At 43.4% G+C, this 23,171-nt stretch overlaps 1 protein-coding gene across 3 annotated transcripts in view; it reads left to right on the top strand.

The window, feature by feature from the left end:
* SPAG1 (sperm associated antigen 1) overlaps positions 1 to 12,658 on the top strand; it is a 55,548-nt gene extending 42,890 nt beyond the window's left edge. For 2 of the 3 annotated variants that reach the window (XM_045006800.1, XM_045006799.1), the window contains exons 15-19: positions 4,254 to 4,395; positions 7,634 to 7,760; positions 9,123 to 9,287; positions 10,891 to 11,265; positions 11,422 to 12,657. In XM_045006800.1, coding sequence (XP_044862735.1) covers positions 4,254 to 4,395; positions 7,634 to 7,760; positions 9,123 to 9,287; positions 10,891 to 11,265; positions 11,422 to 11,553 — 941 coding nt within the window. In that variant the 3' untranslated portion in view covers positions 11,554 to 12,657. Of the gene's footprint in view, positions 1 to 4,253; positions 4,396 to 7,633; positions 7,761 to 9,122; positions 9,288 to 10,890; positions 11,266 to 11,421 lie in introns of all 3 variants that reach the window. The other variant, XM_045006801.1, reaches the window with a different exon arrangement.
* The last annotated feature ends 10,513 nt before the right edge of the window (positions 12,659 to 23,171 follow it).

Raw genomic sequence — 23,171 nt, 5'->3', positions numbered from 1 at the left:
TTCTCTGTAGCCTGAGGTCCCAGGGAGCCAGGTCCTTCTCCCTCCAAGGCTGGAGAGAGATTGACTCAGCTCCTGGCTCACAACCTTTTTATAGGGCCAGCTGTGGCTGCCTTTCCAATCAGCCTACCCTATTGGCTCCCTGGGGCAGCCCTTTCCCAGGGCTGTTTTAACCTCTTCAGGGCCAGAGCAGGGTGACTGCCCCACTACACCCTCCCCCCCTTCCCCTCCCCAATCCCACACCTGGGGGAAGGGGGGGTCCTTGAGCCTGTGCAACCCGGAGATGTCCCACCAGTTGCACTCACCACTCCTCATTGTCCTTCAGTTTTAGGGCCAGATCTTCTTTTTCCCAGTGGGCTTTTTGTAGCTCCGCCTCCGCCATCCAGTGGGCCTGCTCTGCAGCCTCCAGCCACAGACGCAGGCCAGAATCCCCCGGGCCCTCTTCCTTCAGGGTCTGGGTTCCTATTGTGACCTGCTCCACAACAATCTGGGTCCCGGCCTCTTGGTGTGAACAGGCTAGGAGGGGCCCATTTGACTCTGCTATGCCAGGAGGCAATGTGGATGTGGGACTCTTGTATTTCCAGTTCACTCCATCTCAAGGCCTCTCACCTTCTGGGTGTTCAAAACAATCTTGCAGGCTGATTAACCAGATCTTTCACCAGTCACCACTAATGGTGTATCTGTGCAGACAAGGCCAGATTCATTTTCAAATTGGGGGAGACTCTCCATACAGACCTGTTTACCCAACAGTCAACAGAAAGTGTCATCACTTTTTCCCTTGAGCAGGTCACAGTCTAAGGTCTCAGATGGATGCTTCCCTGTTGCCCTGAACAGACAAGCTCCTGCACTCCTTTCCTCCAGTTCCAATTCTGTCCAGAGTGTTGATGAAAATCAAGCAGGACCACGCTCGAGTCATACTCCTAGTTCCAGTGTGGCCTTGGCAACATTGGTTTTCTACATTACTGACCATGTCTCCCAGAGCTCCTTTGCCACTACCACTGGACACAGACCTGAACTCTCAGGATCCTAAGGAGGAGGTTTGTTCAAAGGTGGTTCAGGATGTATTTTTAAACAGTAGAAAGCCTTCTACTGGGTTTACTTACCTGGAAAAGTGGAAAAGATTCTCCATTTGGTCATACCAAAAAGGCATTTCCCTGGTCCGGACTCCAATCCATCATGTGCTGGACTATTTTTGTTATATCTGTAACAACAAGGTCTTGCCATTAGTTCCATCAAGGTCCATCTAGCAGCTATCTTGGCTTTCTACCCACCAGTTGATAATCACTCATTTTTCTCCAGTCCTGTGACAGAAAAAATAAAAAATTCTGTGTACAATATTTTAAAATTCTGCTAATTTCATTTGTCAAAATAACACTATATAATCATGCCAGTTTCAATTATTTGGGTAATTTATTTCAAAATATCTGTCAGCAGCTGTGTGTGTAACAATACAGACAACAAAAAAATTCCCCCAGGAATAGAGAACTAAAGAAACCCCTATGACACCACAGTTCCTGTTCCTCTTCCCATCTCTCCCTCAGAGCCCAGCTGTGCGGCCAGACACCTGTACCCCCTCCCCCAACAGCCCAGTCACAGGGCCCCCTGGCCCGGACACTCACGCCCCCCTCACCCAGGGTTCCAGAGTGAGAAACAGCCTTATAATAGAATCATAGATTATTAGGGTTGGAAGGGACCTCAGGAGATCATCTAGTCCAACCCCCTGCTCAAAGCAGGACCAATCCCCAAATGGCCCCCTCAGCGATTGAACTCACAACCCTGGGTTTAGCAGGCCAATGCTCAAACCACTGAGCTATCCCTTCCCACCTTATGCCGGGTCCCAGGCTTGTATGGAGTTTCCTGTACATGCTTCCTTCTTTCAGGGTGTGCTGGGAACTGCAGCTGCCAGGAACCCTCAAGCTCCTCCTCCCCCTCCCCCTGGCAGTGTCTGTTTGGGAGCTGGACTCTTCCGGGTCCAGTGGCCCCTAGTGGCAGCCCGCAGCTCTGCATTGCCAGTTCTGCAGGGAAAAAGGAACTTCTTCGTAGAACATTAATTCTGCACAAATTCTGCATTGCACAGTGGCGCAGATTTCACCCACAAGTAATATCTGCAAAGGGGCTGGTTGGTCATCAGTGCATGCCTTTGCTTCACATTATGTCATCTCTCAGCAGTCAAGAGATGATGCCAGATTTGGATGTGTGGTCCTCCAATCATTATTCAGGGAGACTCCAATCCCCCAGCTCCAGATCGAACTGCTTGAAAGTCACCTGAAATTGAAAGGATATGTGCAATCACTTGAAGAGAAAAAATGATTACTAACCTGTTCTTAGCAATAACTGTTTTTCTTCGAGATGTGTTGCATATATCCATTCCACAACCTACCCTCCTTCCGCTCTCTATTGGAGTCTTTTGGTAAAATGCAACAGAGGGGAGTTGGGGGCAACTCTGCCCCCTTTTTTGGTATGGTGATATGAGGCAGGTGAGGGTGCATATGCTGCCCCAAAGAGTACCACTGAGGGAAAAATCTCCAATAACTGTGCACTGGGTGGGCACGCACCTGAAGTGGAATGGGCATGGGCAATGCATCCTGAAGAACAACAGTTACAGAACACGTTCGTAACATACATACATTTATTTATTTATTTACTTACAAAGGGATTAAATTAAGTCTGCATAATCACTTCCTCTGGTGAAGGGTAACCGAGAAGGTGATAGTCTTCTCTTAGGATATGTCTACACAGCAAAAACTGAATGGGCAAATCTGTCTGAGGTAGCTTGAATGCACTTAGCGCAGGCAATAGCAGTGAACACAGTGCAACGTAGGCTTCAATGCAGGGTAGTACAAGCCTTGCATAGACTCTGAATATCGACTCACTAGCCTATTCTGAAGCCCATGCTGTGCTGTCTTCATTGGTATTGTTACACACATGCTAGCTGGCTCAAGTAGGCTAATCCCTGAACACAGGGCTACTGGACAGTACTTCTTTCAGATACAAAATCTGTGGTCACGTGGCACTCTTAGCAACAGCTGGAAGAATTAGTCCTAGTGTCCTGGCCACATTCTGACTCAGTCTATTTACATGCTGCCTGTCTAATTCCCCTCTGATTTCAACGGGATAAGTTACTCTTTATTTTCCCCTAAGTACATTATTGTGTAGTGTTTCTAGTGCAGAATGGCTGCCACGTTTTACCCCTAACCCTTATTCAGTTTCATTATTGGCTAAAATGATCCTCGTGTATACAGTCTGTTAAGCATGTGGGTCTCTTTATATTTGGTTCACTGACTAAGAAATTATACACGTTTAAGCCTAGCAGGATTTTTAATAGCAGTAAATTTAGGTTTTCATTGCTGCACACTAAGGGCTATGATGTTATTGTTAATTATTATTTGTGGGGACTGGTGGCCCACTGTGTTGTACGTTTTACAAGCACATAATAAGAGAGAGGTCTTGCCTAGAACATCTTGCCGCCTAATTCAGGACAAAATGCAACAAGAGGATGAAACAGAAAGGAGGGAATGTGGGAGGGAGGCAAGTGTAACCAAGGTGGATTGATTAAAATCAAAGTCATTTAAATCATTGATTTTAATCATGATTTAAATCAATTTTAATTTTGTTTCGCATTTGTACTTTGCAGTTATTTTCCTAAAGGAAAGTTGATTCTTTTTGGTTGGTAACCATTAAAACATGTTGATTTGCAACTAAATATAGCCTTTATGCTAAATTTGGTGCTTCTTTTTGCTAACCAGGGAGATACACTACATCTATATACACTTATTTAAGACATTATATAGTTTAATTTACATGTATTCAGATTCTTAGTTTTTGGATTTTTTTTATTATGTTCAGAAACACATCATTCAACATTTTCTATTTACTATATGATTATTTTTTTACTTGTGATTACTATTGCTGTGAAAAGCTGGTTTAGCACTTCAACAAACTCAGGTTCCAGTGACTTTCACCAGTTTAGTGGTTTGACTTTCTTTAAAACTTGGCACTTGGCTCTGCCCTTTCTCCCAATGTATAGCAGCACATTTGGAGAGCATACACTGTGCCAGGTTTATACATGGTACAATTTGTTTCCTCCTTGGAGCAGTGGGGAGACGAGGAGAGAGATTATGACTCAAGGAATCAATATCGTGACCCTCCAGCTACTCCAGGGGCAGTGTATTGTTACTTAATCTGGGTGGATTATTAATCTACCCTTAATGAATGGATGGTTTTTTAAATAACATTTTAGTCCTTTTGTTACCAAGGTGAAAAAACTGAAGAGAATTTCAGGACCCTTAAAAATGAAGGAAATGAATTTGTAAAGAAGGGTAAATACAAAGAAGCTCTAATGAAATACAACGAGTGCATGAAATTAAATTCCAAGGAATGTGCTATCTACACTAACAGGTAAAGAGCTGAAATCTCTGCCACACTTTGTAAGTACACTAAATAAGAATATATGATGATGATTTTCTTTTGTGTCTGCAGATACTAATTTTGTGCCACCTGAGTCACCTTTTTATATAAACAGAGAATTAGATTTTTCCCATGATTGAGTTGTGGTTCAAATAACTATTGTTTTTATTTTATATCTTCTCTCTCCTTCTTCAAGTGGTTCTGCATATTCCCACTTATGGGTACTGGGCTGTCTTGTGGTAGAACCTTCTTCTGGCAGTGTCAGCTACAGCACTCTCAGTTCTCCAACTGGTTTTTGAAGGTTATAATTCTTGATGTCAAATCAGGCACAAATCAGACCTCAAGAATTATAACCTTCAAAAACCAATCGGAAAACACTTCAACCTCCTTGGACACTCAATTACAGACATAAAAGTCACAATTCTCCAACAAAAAAAATTCAAAAACAGACTCCAATGAGAAACTGCAGAACTGGAATTAATTTGCAAATTTGACACCATTAAATTAATCTTGAATAAAGACTGGGAGTGGATGCCATTTCCCCATGCTAATTTTTCCCCTGCTGTTACTCACACCTTCTTGTCAACTGTTTGAAATGGGCCATCCTGATTATCACTACAAAAGTTTTTTTCTCCTGCTAATAGCCCACTTTAATTGATTAGTCTCATTAGAGTTGGTATCACAACACCTATTTTTTCATGTTCTCTGTGTGTATATATATCTTCCTACTGTATTTTCCACTGCATGCATCTGATTAAATGGGTTTTAGCCCACGAAAGCTTATGCCCAAATAAATTTGTTAGTCTCTAAGGTGCCACAAGTACTCCTTGTTCTTTTTGCTGATACAGACTAACACGGCTACCACTCTGAAACCTGAGATTCAAGAGGTACACTTCTTGCCTAACTGTCTTCCTGGCACCTGATGAGAGAAGTGGGGTCTCAAATGCCTGAGAAGAGGACATTCACCTTCTGGATGTTTGATTTCTCAGGCCTTCACTCCCAGAGCTTGCAAGGACAGGGTGACTCATTTGCAGTTCTTCCATCTCAAGATAGCTCTCCTGGCTATCCCCTTTGGATCCAATCAGTTCTCAGATCTTGGATCTAAGAGGCCAGTCTCAGCTCCTGGGGCTTCCAGTGGTTCTCAGTGACTGAATGGTTCCAACAAGCTGCAACCCCTGATTATGTTCCTTCAGCTCCCCAAGTCAAGCCCCCAAAGCTATGCATGTCCAAATCGAGGGCCATGCAGTCAGATCTAAATAACCCTGTTCTGGAAGAGAAGTTGAGACAGTTTTGCCACCCTCACTAGTGCCAACCCTCATGCTTGCAGATACTGACCCTGGCTGAACTCCTGAGGTTGCAGGACCAGTGTCAGTTCCAACTTCCACTTCCAGATCCAGGAGGATGGAATGAACTGGTGACAGAATGGGGGCCAACAGCTCCTTCAGTTCCATCTGTCCTGGCGTTGAAGAAAAAGCAGCATAGGGACATAACTGTCTGGTAGCAATGCCAGTTCCTATGCTTCAGAACTTTTGGATCTGTCTGATTCTGAAAGACCTCTACAGTTATGAAGCAAAGAACCATTCCATCCCCAGCTTCAATAGCAAGGAAGATGGATTAGCATATAATGTTGGATCTGATGTTGTCCACTTCTTCAGATACATTGTTGTCCCTAAGTCAGTTCCAGCTACATCCTTGGTCCCAGGGAGCTCTTTCACCTTGGCAGCCCAAGTTCACCTTCTGGCTCTGGTATATTCATTGGTTCCAAATATGAGGTTTCCAAAAGGAGGCATGTTTCCCCGGTTCCAAGATCATCATCCTTGTCTCAGGATGAATTGGTCAGAAAGCGCTTCTAGTTCTTCCCTGGAACACCTTATGCTTCTTCCTCCTATGGCCCTACAGGATCCCCCCTGTAAAAGCAGCAAAGAATCCTGTGGCAAAGAGATGGATCTTCATATTTCCCTGTGGATCCGCTGTTATCCCTGTTTCATTCTACCTCTGATCCAGACCTGGATCTTTACCAAGAGGAAATTAGAGGAAGAATGCACACACCTGTGGCTCGATTTGTATCACCCTATGATCTGCAACCCCAAAATCAGTTGCGGGGGAGATTGGCAGTCCTGGGGGTTACTTCAGGAATTTTTCAGTTACCCTCCACATGGAGGAGAGGAAATGTTTCTTCTGAAAAGGATATGGCAGTTCTGAGATCCTCAGATCTGGCAACATTACAGATGGTTGTGCCAGAAATGCTTTCTGAGGAGGAAGATGAGGAGGTAGCTTTCCCTTTGAGCAGGAGCATTTGGAAATGGATTATGTTTATCCCAGATGAACATGTGGGAGTGGCTACTTGCCTTCTGAGGATGCTGTGCACTTCCACAATTTGGTGGATCATATAGTGTCCTTTTTAAATCTTCCTGCAGTGCCTGTGGAAGAGACTTTTCATCCAGTGTTTGATATGCTTGGTGCCACTTTGAAAAGTAGGATATCCCTATGTATTTTGGATGGTTAGAAACAGCAGTGCAGCAGTATTAATTTTTAAAGAATTGCTTAAACCTGCTGTAATCCCATCAACTCTCACAAATTAAGAAGGATTTGACTGGGTCAGTACTTGGATGTGAGACATCCAAGTAATACCTGGCTGCAAAGTGCTGCCAAAAGTAGTGGTAGTGATTTACTAGGTGGCACTTTTTTTTCCATAGCCACTATTGAACTAATGCCCCATTACAGTATTAGGGTGTATTATGCTGACATAGACCTTAATACTGCAAACATTTACCCATGTGTTTAATTTAACTGTAAAAGTCTCATGGAGTTTTGTCTGAGAAAAGATTGCAGGAATTGGCCATTTGGAAATATTATAAATCCAATGCTGTAATAACTTGTACTACACCTCTACCCTGATATAACACGACCCGATATAACACGACTTCGGCTATAACACGGTAAAGCAGCGCTCCGGGGGGGTGGGGCTGCACACTCCAGTGTATCAAAGCAAGTTGGATATAATGTGGTTTCACCTATAACGCGGTAAGATTTTTTTGGCTCCCGAGGACAGCGTTATATTGGGGTAGAGGTGTATAAATATTTTTTAAGAACTCCAAAGTTTAAAAAAATCAATTGATGCTGAATTCTAACAAGCAACATAGTTAACCTTTGAGAGTCAAAAACTGTTGGCACTGCAATATGTTACAATTCCCTTAAACTGAACTGTATTTTATTGTATTTTGTTTAGGGCTCTCTGTTACTTAAAATTGTATCAATATGAAGAGGCTAAACAGGATTGTGATCATGTTCTTCAGGTAGAAGACTCTAATGTCAAAGCTTTTTATAGAAGAGCTCTGGCATACAAAGGACTACAGGTAAGAAAAAAGAACAAGGCAGGTATTCCTAAATATTTTTAAATTTGCAGCTCTCTTGTTCAAATGCACTCACATAGTTACAGTGGATATGGAAATACAAGGGAGGTGTGGAATGTTGGTTATTTAGTAATGTTGGTAAAGCACTTGACAAAAGTAAAGCACTGTACAAATATTTTGAGGCCATAAGAAATGTTTGAATAATGCTTTCATGTAATTTATTCATGCATGCAGTAATGTCAGAGAGTAACTCAGAGTTTTGGTTAACTGGAATTGAATTAAATAAGATTCTATTGTTTTTTTAAATTTTTCTCTGATACTCATACAATCTCCTTCCCCTGCTGAGGTCTCTCAATATTGAGCATTGCTGAGCATGCAGGTAAGGAATGTCTTGAAACCAAGTAATGCAGCAGACTGAATGTACACTTTTTTTCCTTCAGTTGCCTTCATACTCTACTATGAGTTCCAAATGTATGCTTTAGTAAGCATGATGACAAAATCAGATTCCTTTACTTATTAAAAAAAAATCTGCAAAATTACAGCAGCAAAAAAAAAAAAAAAGGAAAATTTCATCTCTCTGCAAAACCAGTGGGAAGACAAAGTATTGCTTTGTGTTAAATGTTTTCCTTGGCCCTATTAAGTAGCCTGTAATTGATCAGCTTCAATTGACCTCTTTGTGTCATTGTAGTCCATAGAAATTAATATAGGTGACAGTGAAACCTGAGAGTGATTTAACCAGCCAAACAGGTAGTCAGAGATCAGTGATGCATTTATTCTTCCTAAAATAATAATATAGGAAGAAATACAAGAATCTAAGAAACTTCCCCGTTTTTTGTGTACTCTAGAAAAATGTTTGCAATTTTATTGAAGACGTAAGCAGAAATACACTTTACATAGTGTATTTATAGTGTGTGTATATGACAGGTCTCACAACATGGGTGGACCTAGCACATATACATTTCCTAAAATCATCTATCAATGGGTCACAGCTGTCAGGTCAGACAGTGAGAAAACAGGGCAGACGCACCCAGACTGGAAAAGCAGTATCATTTAATAATGGATTCACTAATGGGGGTGGATTTTCTGAGCAAATTTATTCACAAATTGGATATTTACAGAGATCATCTGTAAATATTTAGCTGCATAACAATAGTTTAAAAGAACAGAGAACCCATTCTTAGCTTTTTTTTCCCTTTAGTAATATTATACATGTTTAAATTTAGATTTATTCTGCTCATTTGTTGTCAGTATCCCAGCATTTTTCTGAATAATTGTGAATAGGAGTGTAGCAGTTAGCTATTTCTCCTACTGTGGCATCTGGAATTGTTTTATGAAAACAATTTACTTTTCCTCTTTGCCTTTCAGAATTACCAAGCCAGTGTTGATGATCTCAGCAAAGTACTTATAATAGATCCAAATGTGGCTGAAGCAAAGAGGGAGCTACAAGAGATTACCCAGTTGCTTAACCTTAAAAATGATGTTGGAGCCAGTAGACAGCAAAAGCAAAGGAAGAAAATCAAAATACAAGAGGTATTTCCCTTCTTTTGCAAAGCAGGCTGTATTGAAGTCACACACTTAAGATTAAAATAGGGCTTTTGTTCTGTAATGTTGACAGATATTTTGAACTAATACGTCTTGCGTATAGTGTGTTTATTCATGTGCTTGCTAATTTTAAAAACATGCCAATTTACTCCTATCTTTAATGTTGTGTGTATTTGGTGCCAATCAGACTCTTATAATTAAGCCTGTAATGCTTCGGGCTACATCCAAAATTCCAGCAGAAATAAACTGACTGTAATGCCTAAACAAGAAACATTCAGATGTTAAAGTTGAGGACATGTTCTTTTAAAAAAAAAACGAAACAAACAAACAAAAACTGTTCAAAATATCTGTCATATCTGATAATGCAACATTTCAAGTCTCTTTCAAACGTTGTTTTTGGGGAACCAGCAAGAGGCTGTGCTGTCCAGGAGTCCCCTGTGGCTGTGTGTGCTATCAGAGACTATACCTTCAGTTAGGCTTGGCAGTTTGGTGGAAGAATGGAATACTGAATATGCATTGGAGAAGTAGAGTGGGAGTGAAAAATCTACAAAATCATCAGAGAATGCTGTTTTCCCCTTGATTCTTTTACTACAATAACTAAGTGATGTAATATTACTAGGTTAAAACAACTGCACTCAGATAATACTGAGTCACTGTTGTTAAATACTGAATCATTTGATGGTGGTATTTCTCTGTGACTAAACGTTTGTGGTCCTGTAAGAATGGGTGTCTTTCTTCATTGTTTTATTACAAGAAATATTGCTACTGATCTATATAGTGTGAGATTAGAATTTGGGTCTCTCATTTTAAAACTGTTGTATAACTTTTATTAAAATTGTGCAAATGGTCCCATGCAGGAATCCCATCAAAGTCAAAGGGATTTGGGGAACTTCATGTAACTGGCATAATCTAGAAGTTGGCTTTTTCATTTTAACCAAAATGTACTATATATGAGCTCAAGAAACCTCTCCTAATAGTAAGAAGTAGAGAACACAATCAGATTATTGAAGAGAGAAAAGAACAACAGACTAGGCACAAAGACGTTATAACATACCCTAAAACTTTTTCAAAAAGTTTTATTATAAATTTCAAGAGATGCTGACACTTGAATTTTCATTGTGTTAACCCAATTTCATGACTCTTCATGTTTTGAAAAACAGCCTATTTGTAGTAGATATTTACTATGACTAAAATACAGTATGACTATTCTTGATCTATAATTCATGTAGCTAGTATGTATATTTGAAATTATGATGTTATTGGTCCTGTGTTTAGTTTTCTGCCAAAAACTTTCAGCTCTCTCCTTAAGAAGAGGGTGCAAAATACTGAAGACAAGTGTAAAATATGCATTGCTAACTAAGAAAAACAACCTTTTAACCTGCATGAATATTAGGGTACCATTTCTGTAAAGGGCAAAGTGGGACATAGAAAGGAGACTAGTCATCATGTTCCAAAAAGTCTTCCCACAAGATGAGGCAAGTGGTAAACTCTAATTTAGTGGTATCAGTGCTGGACATACTGTCATCTGGTTTATGAAACTTGAGATGATATATATGTCAAAATTAAAATTATTTGTTGTTTTCCTGTGAAGGTGAATGAGGGTAATGAAGAGGAGAGACAGACCAGTACCTCAGAGAATGCTGTGCTTAATTACCAAGTTGCCAAAGGAGGAGCTGAAAACAGTCTGCCACTGAAAATCTCTGAAAAACTACTCATTTCAGAACCATCTAATGCCTATGAGTTTGGTCAGATTATAAGTGCGGTGAATGCCAAGAAGGATGAAGCTGCCTGTGGAGATCTTTTAACCATTATTGATCCAAAAAAATTGCCAATGCTGCTAAGTAACAAACTAGAAGGGGATACCATTCTGATCTTTATGCAGGCACTGGAATGTCATCTACTTGAGAAAGACCCTGGTCTTGTGTATCAGCACCTTCTTTATCTGAGTAAAGTTGAGAGGTTTAAGGTAAGAGCATATCTTCAATGCAATTTCTCTCTGTGAAAATGTTAAACTCAAAATGTAAAAAACTCAATACAATATAAAGCTTATTAAATTTAGGACTTAACAGAAAAATAGACTTATACCTACATGCACTAACTATAAAAAATATATTTTTTTCAGGTAGTGCTGACACTTCTTAGCAAGAATGAAAAAGAGCAGGTTCAGCAGTTGTTTGATTCTCTTTCAAAAAAGCAAAGTCACCAATTTTCTTTAGAAGACCTGGAGAGCCTTAAAAGGGTGTATGAACTTTAAACAGAATTTTAACTTTTGCATGTATATAGTTGATGTTGGTAGGCTGGGTGTATGAACTATGCAGACTTGCATGGGATAAAGTCAGTCTTTTACCTGGATTGTTCAAGCTGCTGTATTTTTTTTTTTAACAATATGTGCACATTTAAAATCTGCTGCTCTTTTATCTTGTAACTATAGAACTTTTTAACCTATAGCATACTAATGCACATGTTTGTATTTAATAACATAGGTCATATTATTTGATGATATATTGATCAAATTAGAATATACACACACACACACACACATACATATATATATATATATATATATATATATATATATCTCGTGCACTCCAGCAGTGTCAATGTGGGCCAGTTAATGTGCAGCATGCTAGTGTGCCCTAGAATTCACACTCCTCTAGTGCGGACTAACGCATCGTATAGACAGGCCCTGCGTTTATAAAAAATACTTTTGTGTTAATTTTTTTCTGATGTTAAATAACTGGTTAATGTCATCTTTCTTGGAATGTACAAAAATCATATTTTTATACTGTTTGTGCAATACAGGTTAACAACAGGTGAATCAAAATAGATAGTTTGTGATGGAACTCTTTGAAGCAATATAATTGTTTGTGAAGTTTTTGAAATGGAAAAGAGGAGAGTAATTTATTGTTATACATGTGGAAATTTTTTGTGGCAGGATTGCTGATGCTTTTGTACTGTTTTTGAAAGCGGTACTTATTGGTAGTGACAAATTTTCATTGATAGACCCTCTCTTGTATTCTATTATTGAAATACTATATGCTATCGTAAGGTTTTATTCTGTTGTAATTAATTTTTGCTTAATTTATCCTAAGAAAAAGTGGCCGCAATTAGAAATAAAGATATTTGACTCTTCTGAAACTCCTATAAAAACTGTTTAAAGCACCAGTTACTCTTCTGGTCAGTCATGGTTGAGAAGACAGACACAAAAATAGTAGTTTCACAAACTCAATTTAAGTTAACAGTTCTGCTTTATTTTGAGTTGTGCTATAGCAACATGTTCATATTTGAAAGCAGAGGAAGCTCTCTTTTTAAAAAAAAAGTGTTTTTTCCCCTTTTACTCAGTTTCTTTGTTTAACTTAACCACACTCCATCCCCAGTGTACATTAAACCTGTAGGTGCTTTATGAAAATGAGAGCGATTGGGAATGTTATTTTCATGTAAATTTGTCTCAGGCATATATTAGTACAAAATATATTTTTCTCTAAAGGTATAGAGAAGCAGCAGCACCAGAGCCAGCAAACGGAGTGGTAAACAGGGGAGTTTAAGTGGGAGTTCTGTTGGAGGAAAAGGGAGGAAGGAAGCCCCTGTTCCTTAGGGGCAGTGTGTGTGTGTGTTTTTTCTGTTTTGTGGTTTTGTTTTTTTCCTGTTCAGTTTGCAGAGGCTAGTAGGGGTCAGTGTTCTGTGAGAGAAGCTGAACCCTGATTAAGGGAAGGGGCTTCCCTGATTAGGGGTCCTATGAAGGCTGCCATACAGTCAGTCAGCAGCACAGGAGCCAGCAAACAGCTGTAAACAGGGGAGGTTAGGGGAAGGAGTGTGTGGTGGTCTGGTTTTGTTTTGGTGTGGGTGTGGTTTTTTGGTTGTTTGTTTTGTTTTTTTCTTCTTCCTTGGCAGATGTGTAGGTGGGAAGGCTGAGACAGGTAGAGAGGCAGCAGTGGCAGTGACCCAAGGAATGAAAGAGATAATGAAGATGACCGGATGTGGAAGCTGCAGAATGTACATGATCCTGGAACAGGTATCTGAAAAGAACCTCGTTTATATGAAGTGCCGCCTGATAGAGACGATGGAAGAGAAGGTCTAAGGTTTAGAGATGCAGGTAGAAACTATGGTTGAGTTTTGAAGGGGATTTGAGCAGATGATGGAGGAAAGGCAATAGGAGGCTGAAGGAAAAATCAAGACTCAGAGATGCAAGCTGGACTGAAGAGCTTTGAGGAGGAGACTGCTGGGTGAGGAAAGTGCCCAATGGAAGCATGTGACTATGAGAACCAGGCATAGGAAAAGACCACTAGTGAAAGAGAAATAGAGCTCAGGAAACAGGTTTGTTGAGTTGGAAAATGAAGAAGGGGCACAGCAGGCTGTAACTGAAGGAGGGAGGGCAAGGAAGAAGAGTGACTAGTCCTATAAGAAAAGGAAAAGAGCCAGTGGAGATACCTGGAGTTCAGAGCTCCAGGAGGATACAGGATGACTTGCAGAAGATTGCGAGGGAGAATAAGGGTCAAGAGGACTTGTAGCCAGAAAGAATAGGAGGAAGGCTGGAGAATCACACTATCACTAGGAAAAGGAAGGACTGCATGGCTGGTGACTTCTTACTAAGAAGAATAGACAGGCCTGGCATTAGAGCTGATCCAGAGAACAGAATGATGCACTGTCTGCCAGGACCTATGATGCGGGATGTGGACCTGATGATGAGGAGGATCCTAATGGCATCAGCTAAGAATTCACTGATTATCCTTCACGTGGGAACAAATGATACCGCTAGATTCTCGCTGGAATGTATCAAGGGAGACTATGCCAGGCTGCAGAAGACACTTAAGGAAATTGAGGTTCAGGTGATCTTCAGTGGGATTCTACCTGTCTCTAGAAAAGGAGAATGAAGGTGAGACAAGATTATGATGATCAACAGATGGCTCAGGCAGTAGTTCTGTAAGAAGTGCTTTGGGATGTTTGACCACTGGGAGGCATCCATGAACAGAGGACTCTTCTTATGGGATGGGCTCCACCTGAGTAGGGAGGGAAATAGACTTCTGGGTTGGAGGTTGGCACAACTGATGCTCATGTAATCGCCACACCTGATTCTAACATTGAGCGGGAAGAAAATCAAGAAAGGATACAGCAGTGGATAGGAGAATGGATGTTAAGAGGAAAGATAGTGCTGATACCAGTGAAGCTAACAGGTAGGTGAAACTGGCAGTAGAATACCTTTACCAAGTTCAGTGAGGAATGTGGATGAAACCAGACAAAAACAGCTAAGATGTTTGTACACCAACGCAAGAACCTGGGGTAACAAAATGGATGAGCTAGAAATACTGGTGCAGGAAGTGAAACCTGATATTATAGGGATAACAGAAATATGATGGATAGTAGTCATGAGTGGAGTACAGGTATTGAAGGTTTGTGCTGTTCAGGAAAGACAAATATAAAGGTAAAAGTAGAGCAGCATTGTATATTAATGATGAGGTAGGCTGTAAAGAAATTAGAAGTGATGGAATGGATAAGACAGCGTCCGTTAGGGCCAAAATCACTTTGGGGAAGAAAGCTACTAGAAGTTCCCCTAATATATTGCTTGGGGTGTGTTTATAGACCACCCAATCTGATTTGCATATGGATAGAGACCTCTTTAATGTTTTTAATGAAATAAATACTTCTGGGACTTGTGTGATTATGGGAGACTTTAACCTGCCAGATATAGATTGGAGGACAAGTGGTATTAATAACAGTAGAGCCCAGATTTTCCTGGATGTGGTATCTGACAGATTTCTTCACCAAATAGTTGCTGAACCAATAAGAGGTGATGCCATTTTAGATTTGCTATTCGTGAGTGGTGAGGACCTCACAGAAGAACTGGTTGTAGGGGATAACCGTGGTTCACGTGATCATGGGTTAATTCAGTTTAAACTAAATGGAAGGATAAACAAAAATATTGTAAATTTCCAACCAGGGTTCTTGATTTCAAAAGGGCAAACTTTAAAAAATTAAGGAAATTAGTTAGGGAAGTGGACTGGATCAAAGAACTCAAGGATCTGAATGTGGAGGAGGCTTGGAATTACTTTTACGTCAAAGGCTCAGAAAGTATCTGAAGCCTGCATCCCAACCAAGGGAAAAAAAATCATAGGGAAGGGTTGCAGACCAAGCTGGATCAGAGAGCATCTCAAACAAGTGATTAAGAGAAAGCGGAAAGCCTACAAGAAAAGGAAGATGGGATGGATCAGCAAGGAAAGCTACCTCTTGAAGGTCAGAAAGTGTAGGGATAAAGTGAGAACTGCCAGAAGCCAAGCAGAGTTGTACCTTGCAAAGGAAATTAAAACCAATAGTAGAAGATTCTTTTAGCCATATAAAGAAAACAATAAAAGAAGTGGGACCCCTAAGCAATGAAGATGGGGTGAAGATTAAATATAATCTAGGCATGGCTCAACATATAAATACTTTGCCTCAGTTTTTAATAAGGCTAATAGCTTAAGGATAGTGGCAGAGTGGCTAATGGGAACGAGGATATGGAAGTAGAAATTACCACATCCAAGGTGGAAGTCAAACTCAAACAGTTTAATGGGACCAAATTTGTGGATCTGGATAATCTCCATCCAAGAACATTAAAGGAACTGGCACATGAAATTGCAAACCCAATAGCAAGGATTTTTAATGAATCTGTAAACTTGGGGGGTCATACCTTCTAACTGGAGAATTGCTAATATAGTTCCTATTTTTAAGAAATGGGGGAGAAAGTGATCCGGGAAACTACAGGCCTGTTAGTTTGTCCTCAGTTGTATGCAAGGTCCTCAGTATGTACACTCGGCTGCAGACACCAGTTTCGGTGCCACAGTGCAGTGGTGGGCACTGCTCAGGAGTCACCTATAATGGAGCACCCATAGAGACACTACTCAAAGAAGAAGGCAAAGTTACTGTGTGCAGTAATGATGGTTCTTCGAGATGTGTCCCCCTATAGGTGCTCCATGACACACCCTCCCCCCTCTACTTCAGAGTTCTTGTCATTTACTCTGTGGTAGAAAAGGAACTGAGGAGGTTCATCACCTACACATGCTGGCTAGCCTTGTGGCAGGTGAGGAGCAGCGCATATGCAGGCTGAACAGACACTGCTACCAAAGTTCTCTGATCAGCAGTGCAGGGCTGCAGACACACCTACAGTGGAGCACCCATAGGGGGACACATCTCAAAGAACCAATGTTACTGCACAAGGTGAGTAACTTCGTCGTCTTTCCACAAATCCTGGAAAACAGCTCTCCCATTATTTTATTCTAACCTTTGGAAGTGTGTAGCATAAATGGGTATTCCTAGAGCTCTAAATATATGTACTCTGTGTACTTGAGATATGTTTATTGTATCCTGTTCTTTTCATTCTATCCAAAATGCTAATGCCTTAGGACCTCAAAGATGCTGTAGACAAGATGTAAAAATCCTGCACCAGTTGACATGCTAGGCATCTTGGAAACTATTCATGGAAGTCCCTAGAGGCAGTGGAGGGAGAATGTATGAACCTCATCAGAGGAAGATTTACAAAGTAAGATTCCATTCTTTACAGAGGTATCCTTTGGTAGTAAGGTGCTACTAGGTTGATTCCCACATAACTTCCTTGTTTATAAAGCTCTTGCTTTAAATGGGACAAATTTCCATTCCTGCCTATTATTCTACGATAATTATTCAACTCTGCTCATTCCGCCCGCGGCCCCCACCCCCAATGCTGTGACTCGCTGCTCACTATTTCCAGTGAGTAATGAATGAGGAGAGAAGCTGTGCAACAGAATGAGAAATTACTTACTTGATAATTTTCTTTCTGTTAACAGCTTCTCTCCTCATTCAGCTCACTCTGGTAGTCTGATAAATGACTACGGCTGTAAGAAATTCAAGGACCATGATTTTGTTGCTTGAACCGCAATTTTTAGCGCAGACTGCAACTTTTTATAGCTGCCACAATTTCAACACAGCCAGCCCCTGGATGCTGCTGCCAGTAGCATAGACCAACTTCTCCTCAGCTGGCTCTGTACACCTGTGCTCCCCCACAACAAGGAGGACATGTACGCCTGAGGGAATTCTGTGCCAAAAAAATAAAATTTCTGTGCACAATATTTTAAAATTCTGCATATTTTATTTGTCAAATAAATGTGGAGCCTCCAGCTTGGCAGTGAGGAGCAGAGGCCACTGGCTGCATGGAGGTGGGAGATCACCCAGGACTTCTCCCCTCCAGGACACTGACTTGGCAGTGAAGATGCACCCAACCCTGACACAGCACAAGTGCACCAAGATAGCAAGTGAGAGGGATAGTCTCTCACACACTCCCAGCCCTGGCCCCTAATACAGGTTTGGGGCAGGCAGGCTCAACCCAGCAGGATCCAAGTGTGGAGGAGCTTAATGTGGGAGGATTCAGGTGTGGGGTGAGAGGGTTTTGTGTGTGGTAATCTGGGTGCGGGTGCCTCTATTTGGATGGACAGGGGCTCGTGGGGGGGGGAGGTTCTGGGTGCAGGAGGAATGGGACTCCAGGGGGTCCAGGTGAAGATGGTTAGGGCCCGGGGGGGGGGTTTCTGGGTGTGGGAGGTTCAGCAAGGGGTCCAAGTGCTGAGGGAGTGGGAATCAGTGAGGGTGGGGGTACGGGTGCAGGGGCGTTGGGGCTCGTTGGAGTGTGAGGGGCTTAGTGGGAGTGGTCTGAGTGCAGGGGGAGGGGCTCAGCAGGGGTGGAGCTCATCAGGGAGAGTCATTGCAGGGGGACACTGGATGAAGTGAATGAAGCTCAGTGGGGTGGGGGTTCAGGTGTGGGGGGCTCAGAGGGGGGTTCTGGGTGCAGGGGGATGAAGCTCAGTGGCGTGGTCTCGGGGGGGAGGGGTTCAGATGCATGGGGGTTGGGCGGACAGGGAGCAGCTTCCTGTACAGCGGCTGAGAAGTGATGGGGGGCAGGAAATGGGAGGTTTTGGAGGGTGAGATTCTACTCTTACTTATTTCTAATCCCAAAGAAGAGAGACATTGATGCCCATTCCTGGATCTTCAATGTTGCAATGAGTTCATCCGTTGTTTCAAGTTCAGGATGATGGCTCTGACCTCTATAACCTCCCTCATTAGATCCTCAAGACTTGTTTGCAGCTTTAGAACTTCAGGACATCTATTTCCATAGCCCCCTGTCCATACACCCAACTATGACACATGACCAGAAAGGGTTAAGCATCCTGCAGGATAAATGACTCAAATTCAACCCTTAAACATTATCTACCTATGTCTTTGTGGTTTTGTGTATTTACATATATATTGACAGAGATCAACAATGTAATCAACAGTCCCTATCCTGTATTCTTTTAATTCAGAGATCACAAGACCATCTTTGAAATGTATAGCAAATCATCGGTGAATGGTGGAAAAACAGGCAATTGCCTTATGTGGATCTGATGCTCAGGAAATGTATCAGAGGGGTAGCTATGTTAGTCTGTAACCACAAAAACGAGGAGTCTGGTGGCACTTTAAAGACTAACGGACTCCTTGTTCCTTAGGAAGTGGGTCCACTTCAAAGTTCCCATGAGTGCCTATTGTTCGCCGAGGGACTCCAAAACTGTATATAAAAATGGCTTGGGTCCTGATCCTGTCATCTCAGATCTGCTTGAGGTTTCATGCAGGGGAAGCCTAAGCCACAAGGACTGAGATCCCAGTTCTAACTGGCCCACCCTGACTACAAACATTGGGCTATAACCTATGGACTAAATTCTAAAAGAACTCTTTGCAACTACAAAACTCACCATCTCCAGTATGAATCTGAATCTCAAGAATTGTACTCATGTCTGTGTGTATATTGAACTTTTAACCAATGCTCTCTTTTCTTTTTTAATAAATTCTAGTTTAGTTCATAAGAATTGGCTGTAAGTGTGTATTTGGGTAAGATATGGAAAAGTCATTAACCTGGGTGGTAATGTGTCCAATCCTTTGGGATTGGTACAATTTTTTTATATGATTAAAAAGATTTTCAGTAATCCTCATCATATTTGACTTGGGTGTCTGAGTGGTGGCCTAAGGCAGGGTTACTTTAAGAGAACTGTGTTGTTGGCTTTTGGATAACCAGTAAGGTATTACAGAGGCTGGTTTGTGCTGGCTTGGTAAATCTAAGTATTGGAATATCCATGAGCTTTGAGGATTGTCTGCCCCATTCTTTGCAGTTCACCCTAATTGAATGACCTTAGTTGGTTCCACTTGCGATTCTGGTCACACCAGCATATAGAAATACCTCTGCTTCCTGGTAGGGAATATTCACTACATTATAGGGTCCTGCTTTTTGGTCTGTAGCACTGACAGGTTTTCACTAAGTGTCTTGCTATGGGCACCTGACTTGAGATGACAAGGTATCCAGGTCTACTTGTATCGTGATGATTGGTTCATCTGAGGGGAATCACCACTAAAGGCTCTTTGCTACTCTGGACCTCCAAATAAACAGAGTAAAATCCATCTTTGTTCCAAGTCAAAGCACAAAGTTCAAAGGATCTGGGTTAGATTCAAGGTCAATGAAGACTTATTTCCCACAAGAAATATTCCACACCAGAGTGGACCTTGTCAACCAGATGCAGACTCACCCAAAGGCATTAATAAGAGTGTGCCTCCCACTTCTGGGTCATGTGATGCAGTTTTCCAGACTTCAACTGCTTCATGCAAGAGTGGTTGAAATCAGTGCATCTTCCAAGCAAACATTACATGGACATATAGGTGAAAGTCCCGTGAGAGATCCTCTTCCTGTTAAATTGGTGGAAAGGCCCTCTATAGGTTTGTAAGGTTTCCTTCTCTTTATCTCTGCTTGCCAAGCCTCTGGTGACAGATGTGTCCATTCAAGGATGGGAAGCTCATTTAGAGGTGTGTACAGACTCAGGGCATATGGCCTGCACATACATATTCTGGAATTCAGAGCCATCCACCTGGCATACAAAGTGTTCCTTCCCTCACTTCAGGGATATACAGTCCTAATGCTGACAGTGCATGGCTGTGGTAGTGTCTGTCTCAAGGGCCATGGGGACCAAGGTCATCTCCACTCTGTCTAGAGTCCATTTGGCTTTGAACTTGGTGTATTCCTCATCAGATTACTCCAATTGTTCTATATCTTCTGCATCTTCAGAATTCCCCACCAGATCCAGGTGCCTTCATCTTCTGTTGTACTCTGGTATTGATGTACACCTTTCCCAGCCTGGGCCAGACAATCTGGTATCCTGGTCTGATCAACCCGTCAGTACAGCCCTCAGTCACATTCTCACAGAATCGTGGCTGGATCCAGCATAGTTATATTAATGGCTGCTGGTTAGCTTATACAGAAAGGACATGCTCAGCTAAACTTCAGACCATCCTAGTCCACAGCAAAAAAACCCACCGTAGACTGACTTACAAAGCACAGTGGGATGGTTTTGAAAATGCTATTCTGATCTATTGGCTAATCCTAAAACAAATGAGGATTTTTCATCAACTCCATATGGGTACACTTAGCAGCAATTTCCACATATCATCCTCTTCACAGCCATATGTATTTTCTCACCTTACTATTGCTAGGGTTCTCAAGAGTCTCATACACATTTTTCTCAGTTCAGGAACCCCCCCCCCCTTTGGAACCACAATATAGGGTTGACAGGCTCAATGGCCACCTCCCCCAGGGACTCTTAGGAACCAGTCCAGGAAAACAGTCTTTCTACTAGCCATAACTTCAGTTTCGAGAGTTGAGTAAATTTAGGACCTGATCTATGTTACACAGTGCTACATAAAGATAAAGTGACTCTTAGACCTCTTGCCAATTTTCTACCCAAGCCTGTTTAAAAACTGCATTTGAATCAACTTATTCAACTCCCAGGTTTCAGCCACAAGGCCTATTCAAATTAAAGGGAAGCTAAACTTGATGTGATAAGGGTACTGTATTATCTTGATAGGACAAGGCCTTTCAGGAGCTCTCCTGGATTGTTTGTGACCTTTACACACCAGGTTAAGGGTCAGGCGCTGTCTTCTCCAAGACTGTGTAAATAGGTAGCTAACTATATGATCCTGCCATCAGTTAATGAGGTTAGCTCTATTGATGCACATTAGAGCTCCACATGGGCTCAGCCAGCGTCAACTGCTTCCTTAAGACTCATCCCTATTTCAGAAATTGGCAGGGCACCTATGTAATGATCAATCCCTATGTTCACACATCACTAGCACTGGGTTGAGGCATCTGGACATTCTTCTTCGAGTGATTGCTCCTATGCATTCCATGTAGGTAGGTGTGCGCGCCGTGCGTGCATGGCTCTTCGGAACATTTTTAGCCTAGCAACACCGGCGGGCCGGCTGGGCGCCCCCTGGAGTGGCGCCGCTATAGCGCTAGTTATATACCCCAGCCGGCCCGTCCGCTCCTCAGTTCCTTCTTCCCGCCCGTGACGGCAGTTGGAACTGTGGAGTGCTTGTCGTCCTCCACGTACCTAGCTCACCTTGGTTCTAGTTTGTATTTAGTGTATATAGTTAGTTTTTAAATTGAGTTAATTGAGTAGTTAGTAGTTAGATTAAGGGGAATTAGGGGGGCTTAGCCCCTCTTTTCCCGTCCGGTGCGGGCGTATGCCCAAGACACCGGGATTCAAGCCCTGTGCGGCTTGCCAGCGGCATATGCCCGTTGGGGACCCCCACGACGCCTGCCTTCGTTGTCTCGGCGAGGGACATCGACCTGACAAGTGCCTCATTTGCAGGTCCTTCAAGCCGCGAACTAAAAAGGAGCGGGACATTAGGTTGCGGCAGCTCCTTATGGAGTCGGCGCTTACCCCTACGGTGCCGACTCCTCCGGCTCCGGCGTCGTCCTCGGTGCGGAGTGCTCCAGCGGTCCCCGGCCGGTCCGGTACCGAGACTGTTAAGAAACAGCCGGCACCGAAGCCCCGGCACCGTTCCCATTCACCATCGGGGAAACGGAAGCCTAAGCCCAAGGCTGTAGAGACTGCTTCAGCGAGACCAGTGGTCCAGCAGCCAGCAGCGGCGCCTTCGGCACCGTCCAAGACAGCGCACGGACCGTGCGCGGTACCGTCGACTCCGGCACCGGCTGGGCCGTCGAGTCCGGTACCTCCGCGCTCCCCGGTGGAAGCCGTGGTAGAGCTGCCTCTCCCGTCCACGCCCGAGACGTTCTCGACGGTGAGGGAGCTCATAGAGCTCACAGAGGCACCGAGCCTCCGGCTCCCGGCACCGCCGGTGCGGGCCGTTCTGTCAGTGGGCAAACCGGCCATGGTACGACCTGCCACCCCTGACTCACGGGATAGAAGGCGATCCAGGTCCCGCTCCCGGTCCCGATCCCGGAGACGGTCACCTTCCCGCCGTTCAAGGTCACGGCACCGGTCTCCATCCCGGTACCGCTCTCCTTCTAGGCGCCGGTCGCAGTCCCGGTACCGCTCTCCATCGCGGTACCGGTCGTACTCCCGGAGGCGTTCCAGGTCCTGGTCCCGCTCTCCGGACCGTCGGCACCGAGGGAGGTCCGGCTCCCGGCACCGCTCCCGACGCCGGTCTTGAAGCCGCTCCCATCGACGACGATCGAGATCGCGGTCGACCTCCCGCTACTCTCGCGGTCGCAGGTCCCGCTCCCGCTCCCGGCACCGTGACGATCGGCACCGGTACCCGGCACCGTCCACGGACAGACTAGTGGCATCGACGGCGCAGTCTCTGAGCGCCTCTGCCCCCCCGTGGCCTTCCCGTCAGCCGTCGGTCGCTTCTCACGACGACGCCGGCATGGATTACCGCGCGGACCCGCAAGGTCAAGACCCGGGTCCCCAGCAATGGGGTTTCTGGACCCCCTGGGCCGCCCACGAGACTCAGGGTGCCCCCTTCCTCCCGCGACAGGGGACTTCGGTCCAAGGGGTGCCGGAAGCCACTGTCAGCAGGCCCCCTCCATCGCCTCCGGTTGAGGTTCCACCA

Source organism: Mauremys mutica, chromosome 2 (assembly GCF_020497125.1).
Source record: "Mauremys mutica isolate MM-2020 ecotype Southern chromosome 2, ASM2049712v1, whole genome shotgun sequence".
NCBI classification, from domain to species: domain Eukaryota; kingdom Metazoa; phylum Chordata; order Testudines; family Geoemydidae; genus Mauremys; species Mauremys mutica.
Note: the sequence above shows the minus strand (reverse complement) of the source record. Positions and strands in the feature narration are given on the sequence as shown.